The sequence below is a fragment of the Euprymna scolopes genome, chromosome 39, assembly GCF_053919585.1.
Source record: "Euprymna scolopes isolate OS-2025 chromosome 39, ASM5391958v1, whole genome shotgun sequence".
Classification (NCBI taxonomy): Eukaryota; Metazoa; Mollusca; class Cephalopoda; order Sepiida; family Sepiolidae; genus Euprymna; species Euprymna scolopes.
In genome coordinates, this window is record NC_136520.1 from 55,448,701 (window position 1) to 55,472,409 (window position 23,709).

Genomic DNA, 23,709 nt, shown 5'->3' on the forward strand with positions numbered 1-23,709 from the left:
CATGTATGACCTGCTCATCCGGAAAAACCTGAGATGGGCCAGGCACGTAAACAGAATGGAGAACTCCCGACTACCAAAACAGATACTGTTTTCACAACTGGAGGATGGGGTACGAGGCATAGGCAGGCCTAAGCTCAGGTTTTCTGACACCGTCAAACGAAATCTAAAAGACAGGTTGATCCCTACTGGAAGCTGGCAGACCCCCAGTCGTGACCGTAAGAAGTGGAGAATGATGGTTCACAGGAAGTCGTCTTTGGACACGAAGGACAGCACATGATTATGATGATATATAATATATATATATATATAAAAATAAATAAATAAAATAACAAACACGGTTTCTCATTTATACTTCAAACTTTAATAAATAAATTTTTTGTGTTCATATATTACAAAATATATCTTTCAGTTTATCTCTTTTCCTTCGTTCGTAATCCCGTCGTTTCGTTTATTAGTTCTCAATTTTTCGGTGATTTTGTTCTTTTTATCTGCAAGTTTAAATACAACATACAAATCCATTGAACGCCTGACAGAGCAGGGGGAAAGCACATGTTTTTGTTATTTTTTTTTTTTTAACACAGTCAGTTATCAGTCAGTTTCAGCAACTCAGAATTCATCTTACGTATATTTATCAATTTAAATCGATGATGCCCGTTCGTCGGGGACGCCGTATTTATATGCGGAAGAATGAAACACTTGTTTATATAATTAATATATCTATAAAAGAGAGAATGTATGTGTGAAAGAGAGGACACTTCTCAACCTATATACTCAACGAATTTTTCTTTTACAGGCTTGAAATTTTGGTAAATAGTGTATTGAAACACGTACAAAACTTCAATCCGGTTTCATACGGAAAAAGGAATCAAAATAGAAACATTGGTACCTGAAGGGATGGGGACCATCGGATTTTTATCTTCGTCAACTGTTTTACAAATGCATATGCGTGAGAACGTGTCAAGCTGGCCTAATGGTCATCGTACTTAACTCGCTTCCTTTAGGTTTTGGTTTCGATCTCAGCTTGAGTTTTTTTTTCTGTTTGTTTGTTACTTACAAAAAGTCAACTGTTTATAAAAAAAAAAAAAAAAAAAAAACAATACCCGCATGAAGATGTTTCAGTTTCTATATGAATAAAAATGTAATGTTAATGCGTATTTTACGACCGGGCAAAGCTGGCCGGCCTGCTAGTGTATATATATATAAACAAGTGTATTTACAAATGTTCACTTGCATATACAGGGTGACCCCCCCCCCAAAAAAAAAGCTAAATGGAGGTCATCTAGAACATATGCTGTAGAACGGAGAAAAAAAAAGACCAAAAACCCTAGTATTTTGATGTGATGTTTTGTAATATAATAAACTAGTTATGACCAAAGTTTAATTTCATTCGGACAAAACACTAAGAAGCGGGGCCTAATTAGATTTGGATCCCGTTTTTTTTTGTCACCCTTTATAAATGCGTGCGGTGTGTGTATATACCATTTCGAATGTGTATATATAATGCCTGCATTTTCAAATTATATATAAGTAATAGACGTTACGATATTGTAGAATTAAATTAACAATATTTCATCTAAAACAAGGCATACGAGAAGAAATTAGGATTTTTCTCACTTTTTCTCGTATTCCTAGTTTTGGGATAAAATATTGTAAATTTTATTCTACAATATCGTGATGTCTATTACTTATACTAGGCTCTATCACTGATATTGAGCTTTTTAAATTTGGATTAGATTGTTATTCTATAAATATATTTCTCTATATTAATAAGTCATGTCTTTCGAATTTGAAAAGTTTATTCCGAAATGTTCTCTTATCATTCCTATATATGAGTAAAAGATGGTCGCACTTTTAGAAGACACTTATTTTTTAAAATAAAATTTAAATTTGAAAACTTTGAAGTGTCAGAAATTTTAAATTTAATTTTTTAAAAAGTGTCTTCTAAAAGTGTGTGCGACCATCTTTTGCTTTAAAATTCCCGCTCAAAACTAGAGCAAAACACACGTGAAACTAACGGAATAACACATATTTCTCTTCGCCTCTACTCCCAGACATCATCTCCTCCTTATCACAAAAAGGAGAAGAAAAAAGAAATCACGTATTGGACTTCCTACCCTTATGAGGCTATTTTTAGCAAAATATTGGACTTACAAATAAAAGTAAATAAAATGATTTTATCATTTCCGACACTGCAAGGTTTAAATGTCTCATTTATATATATATATATATATATATATATATATATATATATATATATATATATATATATAAATATTATTGAATAGCACGGAATTATTCTGTTTTACAATTTTCCTTTTTATCTTCTCCAAACGCCGATTAGTCCTTTTTTGTGTTCTTCTCGAAATTGTATGCGTTAGCTCCATAATCGCGAGCGCTTTCGACAGAAGTACTTCTATCAAAAACAGAATAATTCCGTGCTATTCAATAATATTTGTCTAAATGAGAAAATGCTGCCTAAATATACACAATATATATATATATATATATATACACACACACATTATATATATATATATATATAATATATATATATATATATATATAATATATATATATATATACACTGGTGTTTTTGTTTCCTTAATCTTATATATGTATACATATACAAACACATATGTATATAAAACATTATAAGGACTCGTGTATCATATATAAATATCTGTCCCCGAACCTTTTGCATACGATACCGATGGAATTGACCAATATCATCTCATCAAATTTTCAGACCACCGATCAGTGAGAATCACCCATCATTTAATGACAGAATATTTCGATACATAATCTTTGTCGATCATTTGTACTGTTTTGCATACAAACTGTGTAAACATTTTATATCCTTTTCAAGTCAAAGGAAAAGTTGTTTTGTTTTTTAAACAAGTATTCCATGATTGCATATTCCAAATATTGCCATGATCATCGTTCGATGGAATCTTTACAACAGTCTCGACTCCTAAGCTATCATCGGGTTTTGATAGTTGTGTTTGATTTTCTTAGCCAGGAGGGGTTTCAAGTCTAAAACGTACGTGCAAATTAGTAATACTTTGTAATTTTTTCACTGAAGCCATATGTAGTGAATTTCATTTGTTGTTTAAGTACTTTGTCACAAATGAAATATAGTTATCGATGTATTATGAAAAGCAGCCACGCTATTCTTTTTTAGGGGGTTTTCAAGTCTAAAACGCACCTGCAAAAATACTTCGTATTTTATCATTCAAGCCATGTGTAGTGTACTTTATACGCTTTTTAAGTACTTCCTCATAAATGAAACTGTCATCGATATTTTATGAAAAGCAGCCATGTTGGTTTTTTGTTTGTTTGTTATTTTTTTCTGTAAAATGATAGATTTTTATAGTATTGTAATATTTTTCTGTTCCATGATTGCATATTCCAAATATTGCCATGATCATCGTTCGATGGAATCTTTACAACAGTCTCGACTCCTAAGCTATCATCGGGTTTTGATAGTTGTGTTTGATTTTCTTAGCCAGGAGAGCTGATTAATAAACACGAGTAGAGCAGTTAAATATGGAATCTTTTCTTTTATAAACCACGTGATTAATGATACATAGTTTTAGAGATAATGTTAAATATTTTTAATTTTTGAATGAGGAATTTCATTTTTTTTTTTTTAAATGGCGACCAATAATTATCTTTCACTCTTTTTTCTCGAATATTAAAATCAAACCGCTGGTATTAGTTTAGAGTTAAAGAGAGTATTCACCCTGTAGAGATTTTTGATTTGAGTTCCAGTTTAAATTTATTTATGCGCATAGCAGATGACGGGCCCCAAAATGCCATTTATGAAATGCATATTAACATTTACTATCCTTTTTGAAATCTAATCACATATAGTTCAAAATGATCTTGAGTTAATGCTTGAATTGGCCACCGTATTGCAATTATGAATGCCAACCGACCGCTCTATAATTGTTTGACAAATATGCAGAGATACGGCATGTTAATTATCAAATCATTAGGTGACGGTGATTCAGCGGTTAACGACACTGACTGACGACCTAGGCGTCCCAAGTTCGAATCCAGTTCGTTCCACAAATATCACTTTCACTTAGGATGTTGCCAACCATAACAGGATCCCTCCCGTAAGTACCCAATGCCTTTTTTTAGAAAGTATTCTGACTAGAAAAAAATATCGTAGTCATACGATATAATGAGGATCAAGTAACTCATTTTTCACTGCTTTACTTTTTGACAGAGATAAACCCTTAATTTCTAAGAAATAACCACAAAGAGATAAAAAATATTAGGAGTGGGCGGTTAAGATCATGTGAACGTGAAGCTCGTTCAGGATCACAGTTCCTCAAGTGAAACAATCACGCAAGTGTCGCTCACATATCATTGACTGCAAATCAATAATAAAAATAAAAACTGTCGAACAAGCAGAAATGAAACTTGGTTTACAAGTGCGGCACTCACGAGAGTAAATCTGTGCCGAATAGGGTTTATTAATTCTATGAGAGGGAGTTTATTGGTCCACCGACTTAGTTGGATTTGGACCTAAGAATTCACCCTAGTCTGTTCGTTCCCCAAATTCTCAACTACTCACTACATTTTTCTGAAATTTTGGATGAAGTTACAACAACCAAAGGAAAGAAATGTAACATTCTCAGATTATTTTAATATATATATATTGGTGATTAGTCTAATGACAGTAATGAGAACTGTACACTATTATAAGGTTCCGTGAAACTCCAAGACTTTATAAAGCATTGGTAAGGATACAGGTATGTCTTAGTGGCGATGGATGTACACAATCTGTAGCGATTCTTTTCAATGTTGACCCCGTAAAACTATTTTAATCGGCTGAAGACCCATAAATGAATGGTCCATAACAAATCCAATCATTCGAGGCCCCTAGCGTTACTGTGATTTTTACGTTCAGAAGAGATAGAATTTGAAAATATGGAGACAGACAAACAGATATAAGCTTTATAAATTAAACTAGAGTTGTTTTAACGATTCTCGTAAGAATTCTTTGAATTTGATATGTTATAGAAAAGAGAAAGACAATCAACCCCTGAAAAAAAACCCAACAGTGGAATAACCCTTAAAGAAAGTAAAACGCTGAACTTGTGTTGGTATATTTATAAGCTACCCTCTCCATTGAGCTCCAGGAAGATACAAGACATCCTTAAAATGAAAGGATTTCATAAATGTCTTTTTTGTGTGCGTGGAAGATTTTCTTTATAAGTTTTAAAAAATGACATTGCATAATTTGACGAATGATATTGATGTTGATGCAGGCGTTTGTTTTTAAGATAATGCTATGTAGATGAGGGCGAGCCAATTCTACGGTTGACCCCAGCATCCTAATTTAGTTTGTAATGGAGTATCGAAACATATTAAAACAATCTCCCTTCCTCAGATTTCTCAAGACCATATTGTTCCGGATTATACAATGAAGGATTTGGCAGAATATTATCACTTAACCTCCAATAAGAATTGCTACATCCAACTGATGACAAAGGTTGGTAAAATGATGTTTGTTCATTTTGAAATCATATATATATATATATATATATATATATATATATAGTCATTCACATATAGTACTGTTTCGCAGCTCATCAGTGCGGCTAGACAGACAACTGCCTTAAGCAAGGATCGAAACCCGACCGCCAAAATGACAGTCACGGCATCTCACCATTGTGCTATAAAGCTGCCGCTTTGTGGGTCATGAATTAACGATGTGTGTGTGTGTGTGTGTGTGTGTGTGTGTGTGTGTGTGTGTGTGTGTGTGTGTGTGTGTGTGTGGAATAGGGATTTATTCTAGATTTTTCTAGGAGGCTGGATAGTGGAATTATGCCAAAATCTGGGAAAATGATCTATTCCCCGTTGGGCCATACCAAAAATGTAAAATAATCAGTTTCATTTTTATAGCAAATTGTATATATATATATATATATATATATATTGTAGTGGTGCGAGTAGTTTGGCAATGACGGCATCACTCTTCATAATTATTTTATATTCCTCCTTTCCAAGAAGTAAGACACAAGGTCAGATGTAGATTAAACGAAAGTGTTTCTATGGAACTAAATGGATTTGAACCTGGCACGCTGAGGCTTTCAGCCCGTGTCATTAACCACGGTCACGCTACTCATGTGTATATATATATATATATATATATATATATTATATAATATATATATACACATATGCCTACATTTATATTTACATATACGTATACATATATGTGTGTATCGATATCACTTATAAAACCGAACTCATTCGTTAGTTTTGGAAACTTCAAAGAATACGAAGTTCTACCACAGATCTGCAAAATTTTAGAGTGAATGTATTGACTGCGTATGTATCTTTGCAGATATCACCAATGTTTTGTTTTTTTGTTTTGTATGTCCTTTTCGTTTGTTTATTGTTGTCGCCAAGATGGCGAAAGACACTGCTATACAACTGTTGCAAAATTTCTATTTGACTGTTCACTCCATACTATCACAGAAGGCGAGCGTTGTGGCTGATGGTGGTGGTGGTGATGGTGGTGATGTTGCTGCAGTAGGTGTTGCTGTTGCTGCTGCAAGAGTACGTCCTTTTCGTTTACTCGTTCGTATATTTTGCCGTCCCGGTCTGTCTTTGTGCTGGCGTCCTTGTAGAGACTGGCCGCCTTCTCGGCAAAGGACGGGCACGTCGTGACGCGGTCACACTTTTCACTGAAGTGGTCGGCCACGTACAGCTGGGCCTTTGTCAGGCCGCGGTCACGTTGCGTAACCACGAGGCGCCTATGCCTCTTGTGATCAGTCCGCAACATGCGTATTGCTATAAGCACGAGAACTGTGAGGATGAAGGCCCCGGCTATTGGCACGGCAATGACTGCCGCTTTAAACCAGAGGTCACCACTGTCGCGTCGTTCTGTGTAACTGCCCGCGTATGACATATGGTTCTGTTTGCGACCTGGAAATAGAATTAAGAGAATTAATAGTAGAAGTAGAATAAAGACATTTCAAAGAAATGAAAAGACGAAAATAAAATACGAAAAGGAAACAAAGAACAAAGACACAAAATTGTAATGACCGACAACAAAGACCACGCATGAAAGAAAAAAAAGTGACCACGCACGAAAAAAGGAGACCACGCACGAAAATAAAGAGAGACCACGGACGAAAATAAAGAGAGACCACGGACGAAAATAAAGAGAGACCACGGACGAAAATAAAGAGAGACCACGGACGAAAATAAAGAGAGACCACGGACGAAAATAAAGAGAGACCACGGACGAAAATAAAGAGAGACCACGGACGAAAATAAAGAGAGACCACGGACGAAAATAAAGAGAGACCACCGACGAAAATAAAGAGAGACCACGGACGAAAATAAAGAGAGACCACGGACGAAAATAAAGAGAGACCACGGACGAAAATAAAGAGAGACCACGGATGAAAAAAAAGAGAGACCATGGACGAAAAAAAAGAGAGACCATGGACGAAAAAAAGAGACCATGGACGAAAAAAAGAGAGACCATGGACGAAAAAAAGAGAGACCATGGACGAAAAAAAGAGACAAAAAAAATGAAAAAAAAACAAGAGACCATCGAACGAAAAAAAAAAAAATGAGACCAAGGCGAGAGAATGCAAAGAAAGATAAAAAATAATAACGAAAAATAATGGACGAATAGAATTAAAGAGTAACGAACAAAAACACTAAAATAATAATAATAATAATAATAATAATGATAATAATAATAATAATAATGATAATAATAACTAAATGAAAAATAACGCACACAAAAAAAAGGAAAAAAAGCAAATATGAAAGTCTAGTAAAAAAAAGTGATTCAAATTTTGTGAACCATTAGAAAATCGGGAAAGAATATCGATAGAATAAAATCAAGCAATACGAAAAAGGGTTGAGAAAATATTGTCGGAAAAAAAAGACAACAGGGAAAATGTTAATGTTTAACTTTTCAAGAAAGGAAAATTTTTACTGGGAAAAAATGCAACGTGTGGGTACGATCGCAATCAACCTCAAAGAAGATGACGTCGGCTTTTGAAAAAGAGCCTCTGTCCTGTGGTGCACCTAAAAGTCGGCATGGCACCAGAGGTTAATAAGATTAGAGGAACCGGAACGAAACAGTTGCCTTACGCCCCTGGGTTGAAAACTTGATTGCTACAACATTGAGAAAACAAAAATTAAATAAATGGATGGCTGGTTCGACAGCTATTTTTGGGAGTGAGTTTTAGGGTTGTTTAGAGGAGCGGGAGATAAGTAAACGCAATAGCATACAAACAAACAAAAATAAGTATACACATTTAGGTATTGTACGCGTATTATTATATAAAACACATGTCTGTTTGCAAAATGAAAAAGGGAAACTTAAATGAACAGACAAAGGAAAATAAACAGATCAAACGTGTGGAATTAACAAAAATTAATGAAAAAAAAGTTAAAATGAAAAGAAAAAAGACAAAAAAAAAACGTCAACCAAAAAAATGTGCGTTCTAAATAAATAAATAAAAAACAGAAACGAGACAAAATGTCTCGGAATTTTTAAATATTTTATTTATTTGTTTGTTTATTTACGGCATATCAACATGCCAACTGTGTTTGTATTATTTAAAACCGAATTTAGTGAAAACGGTCTCATGATTCATATTTGATATCTTAAAATCCTTATTTCCGGAGTTTGGTTTGGTTGTTTTGTTTTACGGTATATTAACCCCCTTTTCCGGGTTATTTAATGCCGAATCCATCATTTTGGTAAACAGTTTTTACGCTTCAAATTCTTGTTTTATTTTCAAATGTTTATTCAGAATTTTGTTGGTTGCTTTGTTTTACGGAATAACAACATTTTTCAAGCTCTTTAATACTAAATCGAGTAATTTTGATTTAAGTTTTTACGTTTCAAGTTCTTTACATATTCAAATAGGTATCCATGGCGTTTCGTTTAGTTGTTTTGAAGAGGAACATGTTTTTTTAATAGAACATGATTGAGCTTTGCAATGGAGAGGGAGGCCAGAAATCCAGTATCTTCCGACGGTCTGACGTTGAAAGGAAAAAATTCATGTAGCATAGAGAAATGAAAGGAAAGAAAAATGAATAAGGAATGAAAAAAAAGAACCAAAGGAATGAAAGAAAAAAAAAAGAACCAAAGGAATGAAAGAAAAAAAAAAGAACCAAAGGAATGAAAGAAAAAAAAAAGAACCAAAGGAATGAAAGAAAAAAAAAAGAACCAAAGGAATGAAAGCAAAAAAAAAAAGAACCAAAGGAATGAAAGAAAAAAAAAAGAACCAAAGGAATGAAAGAAAACAAAAGAACCAAAGGAATGAAAGAAAAAAAAAGAACCAAAGGAATGAAAGAAAAAAAAAGAACCAAAGGAATGAAAGAAAAAAAAAGAACCAAAGGAATGAAAATAAAACGAACCAAAGGAATGAAAATAAAACGAACCAAAGGAATGAAAAAAATAACCAAAGGAATGAAAAAAATAACCAAAGGAATGAAAAAAAAATAACCAAAGGAATGAAAAAAAAAAGAACCAAAGGAATGAAAAAAAAAAATAACCAAAGGAATGAAAAAAAAAATAACCAAAGGAATGAAAAAAAAAATAACCAAAGGAATGAAAAAAAAAAAGAACCAAAGGAATGAAAAAAAAAAGAACCAAAGGAATGAAAAAAAAAAAGAACCAAAGGAATGAAAAAAAAAAAGAACCAAAGGAATGAAAAAAAAAAAGAACCAAAGGAATGAAAAAAAAAAGAACCAAAGGAATGAAAAAAAAAAGAACCAAAGGAATGAAAAAAAAAAAGAACCAAAGGAATGAAAAAAAAAAGAACCAAAGGAATGATAAAAAAAGAACCAAAGGAATGAAAAAAAAAAGAACCAAAGGAGTGAAAAAAAAGAACCAAAGGAGTGAAAAAAAAGAACCAAAGGAGTGAAAAAAAAGAACCAAAGGAGTGAAAAAAAAACAAAGGAATGAAAAAAAACAAAGGAATGAAAAAAAACAAAGGAATGAAAAGACCAAAGGAATGAAAAGACCAAAGGAATGAAAAATGCACGAATGAAAAATGAAGGAATAATAGAATGGAGAAATAAAAGCATAAAGGAAAGATAATGTTAAGGAAAGAAATAAAAGAATGAAAGAAGTAAAAGAATGAAAGAAGTAAAAGAATGAAAGAAGTAAAAGAATGAAAGAAGTAAAAGAATGAAAGAAGTAAAAGAATGAAAGAAGTAAAAGAATGAAAGAAGTAAAAGAATGAAAGAAGTAAAAGAATGAAAGAAGTAAAAGAATGAAAGAAGTAAAAGAATGAATAAAAATAAAATATGAATGAGTGAATGAAGAAATAAATTAATTACTGAAGAAAGAATGAAGAAGGAATAACAGAATTTAGTTCTGACGAAATAATTTAAAGAAATTATGGTGTGAAACGAAAAAAAATAACGTAAGAATGCAGAAAATAGCAGAAAGGGGCCAAAGAGATCAAAAAAGAGAAAACGCAAGAAATTTTTTTAAAAAAGATAAAAATGAAAAAAAAAAGAAAAAAAGATTTTTAAAAGTTAGGAAAAAAAAGAAACTAAAAAAAAAAAATGGCGAAAAGTTATGAGAAAGAAGATGGTTTGGGAGTCTAGATGGTAAAAAGGTTCAGTGAAAATATGTTTGCCTTGGTTTTGTAAAACAGACAAAAAAAATAAAAAAACAAACTTCGTTTACCAGACGAGTGAACCCGCTTATTGATATTTTAATTTTACAGGCCGAGCACACGCCATGTTTGTTGCTTTTATGGATATACTAGCAGACCGCCTGGCGTTGCTCAGCTGTAAAATATACTTAAATATATTTTAATTCATGCTGATTTTATATTATTATCATACTAGCGAGGGTAGGGGCGCCCGACTTTGCCCGGAAGTTAAATACACTTAAATACATTTTAATTTGTCCAAATTTCGTTAATATTAATATAGAATCGTAACTTCAAAAGTAAAATAAAAAGTATTTGGATGCCGTCAGCTAGAATCGAAACCGAAAGCAAAACTGTAGCATTAAAAGTTGTAAATTGATGTAGCATAGAGGAATGAACAGAATAGGGGAATGAACAGAATAGGGGAATGAACAGAATAGGGGAATGAACAGAATAGGGGAATGAACAGAATAGAGGAATGAACAGAATAGAGGAATGAACAGAATAGAGGAATAAAGAATAGAGGAATAAAGAATAGAGGAATAAAGAATAGAGGAATAAAGAATAGAGGAATAAAGAATAGAGGAATGAAACAAAAAAATTGACGTTACTTCTTTACCAACGAGCGAACATATGCACTGAATAAAAATATACCAAGATTAATCTAAATGTATAACGATTTTTTTTTCAATGTTGACCCTTTTTGACCTCCTAAATCTATTTAAATCGGCTGAACACCCATAAAAGAATAGTCCATAAAAAATCCAATCATTTGAGGCCTTTTAGTTTCGGGGGAAATAGAGTTTAAAAATATGGAGACAGACAGAATAGCGAGTTTTATAAATTAGATATCCGATTCCTTATTGAATATTATAGTGTACTCAATATAGAGTAGTGGCTGCCCGGTGTGGCCTGATCGTGAGATACGCTTAAATAGGATATTTTAATTCATTGAGATTTCCTATTTATTATTACAAACTCAATATTGACTTTTATATTATACCCAACTTAGCAATTTAGATATCCTAAGCGAGAATTGAAACCAAAGCATGTAGTTCAGCAGCTTCATTCGTTATCATCTGAGTAAAATTCCTACCCAAATACCAATTTAAAAAAAAAATATCGCTGTTAAAGGTATAAATGTATATTTGCGCATGCGTCGAAGCAACTTACGCCTAGTTCCATTTTTATTCATTTTGACCCTTTAGCAGCTATTTTTACCGGCTAAAAACCCAATTCCAATTTGCTCCACGACTCGAAATTACCTACATCAAATTTGAAGTCTGTAAATCAAAACTTATGAAGAATTCTTGGTAAAATTATTTGTGACAAGAAATGGAAGTACATAATTAAACGACCCGGATGTAAGCGTGACACAGAAAATAACACACACGCTATCGTATTGATATAGAGATAACGGCCGTTTGGATGACATTATATACATGTTATGAACTTGAAAAAAAATAAAAATAAAAAAAAAAATTTTTTTTTTTTTTTTTTTTTTTTACACGGCGGAAAACTATGATTTTTTTTCTTCTTGATTTTCGCAAAAACATCGCAATAATAGTCTTCTACTCATAAAAAGTGTTCGAAATAAAAAAAATTTAAAATGTTATCAGAATTTTCTTAAGTCCTTACTCGTTAATATTTTGCATTTCAACTTGCCGACGTATTTTTATTAGTTTTACGCATGCGCAAATTCATTCATAGCTTGAAGTGGTTTAATTTGAAATCTTATCTAGCTCTCTTGGCAACGAGGCTCAAGCTATAAATGTTTTGGTTTCGATTCTAGCTGATAGCACCCAAGTCATTTTTTAATAACTTTAAATCAGTAAGTACTATACATTAGGTACAATATAATATTCAATCGAGAATTGGCCCTATAATAATAACTACGGAATCTACATGAATTAAAATACATTTAAGCGCATTTTACGACCGGGCAGGGTCGGACGCCCTTCCCCTGCCCACATCGCTAGGATATCAATTATTAACACATTCAGTTCTTTTCCACTACAAGAATTTAGACACCAGTGCCAAAAAGTGGGATTGAGAAATTAGCGCCCGAGAGGGGCATTCTGACCTGCAAAAAGTGCATGGGCAGCTGCGCCGACATTCTTCAGTGAGGGCGCCTTAGACGATTAGCAATAAACTAATCCTTTCTTCAAAAAGAAAAGGCAAAGACTGGGACGGTTGACCTCCTAGAACTGCACAGAATTAAACTCCAACCGCAAAATCAACAAGGACAGGGTCATTACAGGAATGGACTAATCTGTTGATTTTGAAGGCCTACGATAAAAAATTCCTAGCCAGCGAGCCCAAAATCTCGACCCGTCCCTGAGAGAGGGTGTTTAATTCTTACAAAGATTCTTTTAGCAAAACATAAATAAACAGCATGGCAGTTTGTCTAAATTAAAGCCGGTTGCTTCTTGTTCTTGATATAAGAATCCTAGGTTGCTCGAATGGCATGTCTAAGTATCACACGCATAAGGAATCGGGAGAAGCAGTTTTGTTTTGTCGCACATTTTTCGTGCCTTAATTTTTTGTTGGTTGGTTGTTTTACGGCACATCAACCCTTTTAAGGTTATTTAATGCCGAATCCAAAGATTTTGAAGAAAATTTTTTTGATAGACTATATTTGTTGTTTTCAAGTCGGTTTCTATTTAACCCATAGTTGGGACCCTAACAGGTACTACCACTCCGGGTCAGAGGGGATCTGGGAGCAATGGCAATTAAAGGGTGGCTCCACACTCCCCAAAGCCCGAAAGCTGGGGCCTCATCACTGGATATAGGTCATAGTTTAAGGTCATATCCAGGACCCGTTAATTTGTCACACAATTTGTTAAACTCTTTAAATGTATTAATATATAACCTAATAAAAATCTATTTTTTGATATTATTATGTTATCAAGTCAAGTTGACTGGAAGATATTTGATTCCTGATTTAAAATGCAACAAAAAATTGAGGTTAATGATTTTTTTTTTTTTTTTTTTTCCTTTTTTCAAAACTTGATTAAGTTTCATTCATTCAAGCCGAGTTCAGGCATGGATAGTTATGTCTCTCCATCTGTCTCCCTTGAGTCATTCATGAATTCATTGTTGCTCATAATTCAGAAACCCATAAACTGTTTCTCGAAAGTGTTTTAATGCATTGTCATAACTTTGTTTGCAGTTGTACAGATAGTAGATTGCAGTTTCTTTCTGTACGAGCAGTGCCCATACTGAGCGATTGTCCTGACATTCTATAATATAAATCTCACCTGTCTGTTTAAATGTATGTATGTATGCCTAAAACTTTCGACACAAGCAACAGATTTTCACAAGCTCAGTATCATTTCAAAGCTCAAGGGCTTGGACAACAAATATCGAAAAATTGGCCAAAAACATTAATTCCTTCACCCTCAACTGGGCAGTTTTTTTACAAGGAGGGGTCGATTTTTTGCGAGCCATTTTTGCAAGTCATCTTAACAGTTGGATTAACTTTGCGTAATTTCCATGTTCCGACCTTCCGGTCGTGTCAGGGAGTAGAGGTAAGATGTCAGTTTTTTTGCACTTTCTTTTTCGCCTTCGCGTCATGGGTTCGAACCTGCCTGCCTACTATCACTTTTTTTTTACACCTCCAAACATCCGAGCAACGCCGGGCACCCAGGCTAGTAAAATTGTAAAGGAATCTTCTAAGAACAACGAGTTCCGAAACCATAAGCAAAATTATTCCTTATTGTTTCCGTATACATCAGTCACCTGCTTTCCATGACCTCACGTTACTTTAATCGCGGGGTGAGGCTGAAGCGGGTACTCATACTTGCACAAAGATCTCCCACGAACTAGTGGAGGAAAGGAGGCGCCTTACTTTTCCTTTGTCTCGCCTCTCTTATGTTAACCAAAGCAAAAAAATGTATTTTCCTCTAAAAAAAACGTGCAAGCCAAATAACATGAATAAAATATATACAACTTGATGCATAAAAACTTTTTACAAAAACAAAACATTAAAACAACCCAAAAAGGGTTGATATGCCGTACAAAAAACAAAATCAAACCTAAACAGCTGGATATGAACCAGATATTTTCTTCACTTGCTTTGAGTCAAATATTCTGTCATCGTGGCTTTAATTAGTCCTCGCGCGAAAGCGCGGGACACAAACTGTTTTAAATAATAATAGAATACAAAAGACTTTCGCTGGCGAGGACTACTATTGACCGTAACCAGTTATACATTCCTTTCGAAATTTTCATCTCTATTTTTCTCGCTATGTACTGAATATTTGTTAATGAAACCTATTTGAAATATGTTCCTTATTAAATTTTAAAGATCTGAAAGTAGTTTAAAAAAATTTAATCTAAAGTTATTCTAAAGTTTTTGTTAAAAAAAAAAAAAATTCAGATTTTCTCATTATTCAGACCTGTATTACAAAGAGGGGGTTGCAAAAAATGAGTTGTGGTGTGAGGAGAAATACAAACTGAAATAGAGAGAAGGAGAGTTTAAAATATAATCTTAAAAAGATAAGATACAAGTTAGAAAAGCATTTCATCCAAGACATGAAAATTGGTAAACAAAATGCTTTTACTATAGGCTTTAAAAATAAAGGTACAAGATTCAATTTGAAATTTATTTATCTTCAAAGTGCACTTTTATAAATTTTACAAAGTAAGTAAGAAAATTTAATTTAAATTCAATTAAAAAATTACCTTGGATTTTTTTAATTTAATGTACATTTTGTTGCAATTTAAAAACATCTTTCATCTAGCAATTAATGATATAGATATAAAATTTTCAATTATTTTTTTTTTAAAAGTGCAACAGAATGTACATTACATAAAATAAATCCAAGGTAATTTTTTGATTCAATTTAAATTAAATTTTTATACCTTACTTTTTACTTAGTGGTTCACCGGTTACTAAGGCCCAAAGGTGTTCTAGGATAAGGTTTAATAAGTGCTAGGTAGACAGTGAGACAACATGATCAGTTAGGGTGGAATTTGAGTAGGGCTAGAGTATTCTAAACTAGAACTTATTTACATTAGATTTGAAAATGGCAACGTTGTAGTCAGTTGAGAAGAAACCCCACGGTATTGTGTTCCACAGACGGGCAGATCTAGGAAAGAAACTCTGCTCATGGAATTTTCGTTTTTTCATATTCAAATGTTTTGCTATTCTTCTTACAGATAAAATCTACAAATACAGACGTTGTTGTTATTATTGTCGGGAGTAAGACAAGTTTATTTACAAACGGTTAAGCGGTGGAAAGCAAAGCCGACCACCCGCATGCAAGAAGGGGAGGAAAAAAAAAAAGAATTTGCCGCTCGCTTGAGTCTGTGTTTAAACACATCGTTTAAAAACCGAGAAGGCTAGACAAAACATAAATGTAGAAAGTTAATAGCAAATACGATTTCAGTACAGGTATCCTGAGGGTCATCTCAAGAAAGAGACGTATCGTAAGCCTTTGCCTAACGTTCTACAGTAAGACAGGTGCCGGCGCTAAGGGCCCATTAATAGAGTGCCGTCACTCAAAAAGTACAGTTTTTTTTTGTTAGTATTTTTAATGGGAATCGCTCCAGACAAAGCATGATATATATATATATATATATATATATATAGTATAACACGGATATAAGAGGCCCGAATAGAGGAACCCCTGATATAAGAGAGTTGCTTGAGCATGTGTTAATGTACAGTGTAACCCAGATATAAGAACCCAGGATAAAAGTGTAACCCGGGTATGAGATAGCTGTAAGACCGGAGAAAAGGTATCTTATATCCGGGTTTTTATTTTTTTTCAATTTTTCACCCCTAACAAGGCACAGTGACAATTTGAAGCAGTGGGCTACTATCAGGGACTTAATTAGCTGGGGCATTATGAAGGGAGACGAGTAGAAAGATGTTAGTTCACATTACACTTGAACTTCTGCAATTCAGTACAGTTAGGAAAGCAGAATCGCGGAAGGGAGTTCCAAAGACCTGCAGTTCTGGGGAAGAAACTATTGGAGTAAAAGGCTTTCTTGCACCTAGGGATCTCTACTGTAAAGGGAGGAGACTTAGTAGCTTGTCAGGTTAGCTGTATGTATGAAAAGATAATGGCCTGGATTGTATAGTGGGCTACGCGGCATTTGCTCTTTAAGATCACACATTAAGGGGGGTCATCCATAATCTATTTCTTCTTCTTACAAGGAATGCCTCTTAGCTTTGAGCGTGATTAGTCTCTAGGAGCTTCGAGTAATATAAGGTTGCTGTATTTCAATCGCTTTCTCTCAATTTCCCCCGTTCCATACATAACATAATACAACGTGATTTTATTTGTACATATTTTTGATTCCCATTCATGTTTTTTTTTCTCCAAAATAAATCGCTCGATAAAACTTTGATAAATCGAGGACGAAACCGGTCAGCTGACTCCTTTTTTTTCTTTTCTTCATCACGTTAACTTTATTTTAAACGTTTTTAATCATGAATTTAAGTCTTTCTTTCATGACTGCGTTATATACTGTTTGTACCCCTCAAAGTATCAGGAAATTATACACGCACGCACACATGTATATGTGCACAATTTCGGTGATGTTGATTATTGTTTTGTGTTCGTGCAATATGCCTTAGCAGTAAAGTGAGCTACGTATGTATTTAGTAAACATTTATTCTGGTTACAAGTTTGAAAACTTGTTTTAGCGTAGCTTCCTCGCATCAATTCTTAGTATGAATGTGTGTTGTGCACATATATATGTCATCCACATATAATACTCTTTTGTTGTATCACAACTCATCAGTAAGGCTAGACTAACACCTTTCCCTAACCACGGATCGAACCTACAACCATCGAGTTTACAGTCGGCAGCTCTTATTTTATATATATATAATATATATATACTAGCGGGGGTACCCGGCGTTGCCCGAGTGTTTGTTTCCGGGACGGGGGGGGAGTTTTAAAAAATGTTATGGTAGGTAAGTAGGAAGGATCAAACCCGGAGTCATGAGTAAAAGTAGGAAAATAAAGTGTGAAAAAAAACAAAAAAAAAAAACATCTGCAACGTTAACAGTTCGGCCACCAAGAAAAGTCCATTCCAGTTGTTTAGGAAAAAAAAAAAAAAAAAAAACGACTACGGTAGGTCGGCGCGAACGTGAAAATATGTGAATTGTCCAGCACGCTAACCACTACGCCACAAAGCACTGCAGCTTAGTTTACTGATTTTAAATAACTTCACATGAAAGAACTACGAAGCCAAACCGGTGTTCTCTTCTCAACTGTTCCTTGTGAACGATCCCCAAACGGTGTTAAGTGGTGGCAGGGGGAGGAGGAATTTATTAGAGAGAAAATATTTTACCACTTCCATTGATCTTAACCGATTTTGGCCGTGACTTCTCAGCAGAAAAAGTATCGAAATCTAAGATTATCGAGGAATTTGAGAAATAATAAGCCTATAACACACCTCAGATATTGTTCTGCCGTTTGTGCATATTATATTTGCATGAAATATCTTGATTTTTAATCCTATTAATGTCAAAATCAGACGGGAAAAAATGAGTTCATTTTATTTATATAGAGAAGATATATATATATATGTATATATATATATATATATATATATATATATATATATATATATATATATATATATATATATACACGCACACACTTTTCTACATACAGTATTGTTTCCTTGTATCACAACTCATCATCACTGTGGCAAAACTAACACCTTTCCCTACCCGGTGATTTAGTCTACAACCATCGTCTTGATGGTCAGTAGTTATATATATATATATATATATATATATATATAAGGAAGAAAAAAGAGTTATGTGTTCATCAACGTTTCGTCTTTGTTTCAAGACATTCTCTGGTTGAATGAAATTAAGAAAACAAAAACACCAGTACAAATATTAGAAAATTTTTCATGTGCAGTGCATGTTGTTCCATTTCAGAAACGAAAAAAGACGTTGGAAATTCATTTTTTTTAATTTACAACGTCTTTTTTCCGTTTCTGAAACGGGACAGCATCACACTTTGCTCGAAAAAATTTCGAACTCTCTCTCTCTCTCATATATATATATATATATATATATATATATATATATATATATATATATACACTAGCTAATCGGTTTGCATTGGTCTGTCGTAAAATACGCTTGACAACATCAAACCATGTAAATCCCTATTTGACTTAATCTTTTTCATTAAAATTTGTTGATATATATCTGGAGCAACGCCAGTCAAGATAATATAAACTTTGTGTACATGTCCAGCTAAAAGTCCGAAACTATTTTTTAAAAAAAAAAACACAAGCAAATCGTCTTTATATAATAGAAAACACTACGCTGACAGTCCACCGAAAGCTACAGTGTTTTTTTTTTTATCAAACAGTCGACTGACAATATTTCATAATAAAATAGACCAGATGTAAACTTTCTTTTTTGTTTTTGTCTCAAATTACTAAGACGCCATAGTTGCCGAACGACTTACCTCGTTGTATACTTCCGTTCGATTGTGTGTTCGTCGAGAACTGAACGCTGGCCACGTTCTTTTCGTAGTTGCACATGTCTTTTTTGCAGCAGAGCAGCAAGGGAGATAAGTCGCCCTCGAGTGATGTACTCGTGCGAATAATGTCGTTGGATTGACCCTTTTTGTTGCTGTTGCTGCTGCTGCCGCTCTTTCGGCATAGATCGCGGAGGGCCGGCCGAAGATTCTCGGCGCACCCGTGAACAGATAGCGCGTTCTCGTTGAGGTCCATCTCCTGGCGTTGTAATAGAGAGTAGCACATTCCGAGCGGAGACTTGCACATGTATCCCGTACTGACACAACCGGACTCATTGCAGTGACATCGAATTTCGCCTGAAAAAAAGTAAATAGATAAATAAATACACACATAGAGACATATAGATATATATTATTTTTATTTGTTTTGCCATACTTCTTGAACGAATTCAGTTATTTTATACAAAATTGCATTTTTATCTAAATTCGAATTAGGGATAATTTTCCCTTTGACCAATCTGGTATCCCCAAATGCGGAACGGCATATATATTGTTTTTAAATATAATTATCCACTAACAGGTGTTTCGTCGTCTACGACATTCTCTCTCTCTCTCATATATATATATAAGTATTGCATAAGACGAAAATGGATTATTAATTTACACGTGCATACGTAATAGTTGGAAATAACAAAACACTCTTTACTCGAAAAGCATAGTTAATCAGAAGAAACCACAAATATAAGAACGGCTGGAAATAAATAATACACCATCCACTAAGACTACGCAATTACTACGGCAACATACCTAGAAAATGGAGATATTAAACCTGACAGTGACAAGAACAAGAAAAAAGAAAGCTTAGAAGATATTGTTCCAAATTAAGTTGAATTAAGCTGAATTAAACAGAGCTGTGTTCGACAAGAAAGTGCGACTTTAGATCACTCATCATCCTAGAGGGGAGAGGGAGGGCGAGAGAGAGAGAGACAGAAAGATAGGGAGGGCGAGAGAGAGAGAGAGAAAGAGAGGAAGGGCGAGAGAGAGAGAGAGAAAGAGAGGAAGGGCGAGAGAGAGAGAGACAGAGACAGAAAGAGAGGGAGGGCGAGAGAAAGAGACAGAAAGAGAGGGAGGGCGAGAGAAAGAGACAGAAAGAGAGGGAGGGCGAGAGAAAGAGACAGAAAGAGAGGGAGGGCGAGAGAGAGAGACAGAAAGAGAGGGAGGGCGAGAGAGAGAGAGAGAGAGAGAGAGACAGAAAGAGAGGGAGGGCGAGAGAGAGACAGAAAGAGAAGGAGGGCGAGAGAGACAGAAAGAGAAGGAGGGCGAGAGAGACAGAAAGAGAAGGAGGGCGAGAGAGACAGAAAGAGAAGGAGGGCGAGAGAGAGAGACAGAAAGAGAGGGAGGGCGAGAGAGAGAGACAGAAAGAGAGGGAGGGCGAGAGAGAGAGACAGAAAGAGAGGGATGGCGAGAGAGAGAGACAGAAAGAGAGGGATGGCGAGAGAGAGAGACAGAAAGAGAGGGATGGCGAGAGAGAGAGAGACAGAAAGAGAGGGATGGCGAGAGAGAGAGAGACAGAAAGAGAGGGATGGCGAGAGAGAGAGAGACAGAAAGAGAGGGATGGCGAGAGAGAGAGAAAGAAAGAGAGGGATGGCGAGAGAGAGAGAAAGAAAGAGAGGGATGGCGAGAGAGAGAGACAGAAAGAGAGGGATGGCGAGAGAGAGACAGAAAGAGAGGGAGGGCGAGAGAGAGACAGAAAGAGAGGGAGGGCGAGAGAGAGAGACAGAAAGAGAGGGAGGGCGAGAGAGAGAGACAGAAAGAGAGGGAGGACGAGAGAGAGAGAGACAGAAAGAGAGGGAGGGCGAGAGAGAGAGACAGAAAGAGAGGGAGGGCGAGAGAGAGAGACAGAAAGAGAGGGAGGGCGAGAGAGAGATACAGAAAGAGAGGGAGGGCGAGAGAGAGATACAGAAAGAGAGGGAGGGCGAGAGAGAGATACAGAAAGAGAGGGAGGGCGAGAGAGAGATACAGAAAGAGAGGGAGGGCGAGAGAGAGATACAGAAAGAGAGGGAGGGCGAGAGAGAGAGACAGAAAGAATGGGGGGGCGAGAGGGAGAGACAGAAAGAGAGGGAGGGCGAGAGAGAGAGACAGAAAGAGAGGGAGGGCGAGAGAGAGAGACAGAAAGAGAGGGAGGGCGAGAGAGAGAGACAGAAAGAGAGGGAGGGCGAGAGAGAGAGACAGAAAGAGAGGGAGGGCGAGAGAGAGAGACAGAAAGAGAGGGAGGGCGAGAGAGACAGACAGAAAGAGAGGGAGGGCGAGAGAGACAGACATAAAGAGAGGGAGGGCGAGAGAGACAGACAGAAAGAGAGGGAGGGCGAGAGAGAGAGACAGAAAGAGAGGGAGGGCGAGAGAGAGAGACAGAAAGAGAGGGAGGGCGAGAGAGAGACAGAAAGAGAGGGAGGGCGAGAGAGAGACAGAAAGAGAGGGAGGGCGAGAGAGAGACAGAAAGAGAGGGAGGGCGAGAGAGAGACAGAAAGAGAGGGAGGGCGAGAGAGAGACAGAAAGAGAGGGAGGGCGAGAGAGAGACAGAAAGAGAGGGAGGGCGAGAGAGAGACAGAAAGAGAGGGAGGGCGAGAGAGAGACAGAAAGAGAGGGAGGGCGAGAGAGAGACAGGAGAGAGGGAGGGCGAGAGAGAGACAGGAGAGAGGGAGGGCGAGAGAGAGACAGGAGAGAGGGAGGGCGAGAGAGAGACAGGAGAGAGGGAGGGCGAGAGAGAGAGACAGAAAGAGAGGGAGGGCGAGAGAGAGAGACAGAAAGAGAGGGAGGGCGAGAGAGAGAGACAGAAAGAGAGGGAGGGCGAGAGAGAGAGACAGAAAGAGAGGGAGGGCGAGAGAGAGAGACAGAAAGAGAGGGATGGCGAGAGAGACAGACATAAAGAGAGGGAGGGCGAGAGAGACAGACAGAAAGAGAGGGAGGGCGAGAGAGACAGACAGAAAGAGAGGGAGGGCGAGAGAGAGAGACAGAAAGAGAGGGAGGGCGAGAGAGAGAGACAGAAAGAGAGGGAGGGCGAGAGAGAGACAGAAAGAGAGGGAGGGCGAGAGAGAGACAGAAAGAGAGGGAGGGCGAGAGAGAGACAGAAAGAGAGGGAGGGCGAGAGAGAGACAGAAAGAGAGGGAGGGCGAGAGAGAGACAGAAAGAGAGGGAGGGCGAGAGAGAGACAGAAAGAGAGGGAGGGCGAGAGAGAGACAGGAGAGAGGGAGGGCGAGAGAGAGACAGGAGAGAGGGAGGGCGAGAGAGAGACAGGAGAGAGGGAGGGCGAGAGAGAGAGGAGAGAGGGAGGGCGAGAGAGAGAGGAGAGAGGGAGGGCGAGAGAGAGAGGAGAGAGGGAGGGAGAGAAAGAGAGGAGAGAGGGAGGGAGAGAAAGAGAGGAGAGAGGGAGGGAGAGAGGGAGGAAGAGAAAGAGAGGAGAGAGGGAGGGAGAGAAAGAGAGGAGAGAGGGATGTCGAGAAAGAGAGGGGTGGCGAGAGAGAAAGAGAGGGGTGGCGAGAGAGGAAGAGAGGGGTGGCGAGAGAGGAAGAGAGGGGTGGCGAGAGAGGAAGAGAGGGGTGGCGAGAGAGGAAGAGAGGGGTGGCGAGAGAGGAAGAGAGGGGTGGCGAGAGAGGAAGAGAGGGGTGGCGAGAGAGAAAGAGAGGGGTGGCGAGAGAGGAAGAGAGGGGTGGCGAGAGAGGAAGAGAGGGGTGGCGAGAGAGGAAGAGAGGGGTGGCGAGAGAGGAAGAGAGGGGTGGCGAGAGAGAAAGAGAGGGGTGGCGAGAGAGGAAGAGAGGGGTGGCGAGAGAGGAAGAGAGGGGTGGCGAGAGAGAAAGAGGGGAGAAGCTTAACACTACCATTAGATCGAACAATGTGGATCCGTATTGCTGACAGAGCAGGTGCCTCAATTCGTGTATTCTATCCTCATCCCTACTCAATCCTTATAAAGACATGATCATCAGTGTAATATAATTGATTAATGTGCTCGAATTTCATTTTTTTTTAATCTGCAGACGAATTCTTCAGCAAAGGAAAGAATCGTGTCGCAAATCACAATTGCGATCGATATAGATAAACACTCGTCCCGATTGCACAGCCAGATGATTCGCTGACGCAGAAATTCACATGTGATTAATCGTAGACATTTGTGAGATATCTCATTCATAAAACTTTCTATGCCTGCCTGTCGGCCTATCTCCATATTTTCAAACTATCTCTCCCGAAACTAAAAGTCCCAGAGTGTCACTTGGAACCTCAAATGATTGGATTTTTTTATGGGCCGTTCTTTTATGGTCTTTAGCAGATTACAATAGATTTTAGGGGGTCGAAATTGAAAAAAAATCGTTATACATTTTGTACATTCATCTTAGTTTATTTTTAATCAGTTCATATGCGTGTCACGTTGGTACAGTGGTAACGTCACTAGTTTTAAATGCTATAGTTTCGGTGCTAACTGATGGCACCCAAATGTTTTTTTTTACTTTTGAAATCACGATTCTATAATATATATACGTAATCTGGACAAATGACTATCATATTTAAGCGTAGTTTACAACCGGGCA

At 36.7% G+C, this 23,709-nt stretch overlaps 1 protein-coding gene across 2 annotated transcripts in view; it reads right to left on the reverse strand.

The window, feature by feature from the left end:
• Nucleotides 1-338: 338 nt before the first annotated feature.
• LOC145263782 (BMP and activin membrane-bound inhibitor homolog) overlaps nt 339-23,709 on the reverse strand; it is a 150,623-nt gene continuing 127,252 nt past the window's right edge. For both annotated transcript variants that reach the window (XM_080120836.1, XM_080120837.1), the window contains exons 2-3: nt 19,118-19,486; nt 339-6,948 (exon numbers count right to left, since the gene is read on the reverse strand). In XM_080120836.1, the coding sequence (XP_079976962.1) occupies nt 6,446-6,948; nt 19,118-19,486 (872 nt within the window). In that variant the 3' untranslated portion in view covers nt 339-6,445. The remainder of the gene's footprint in view (nt 6,949-19,117; nt 19,487-23,709) is intronic.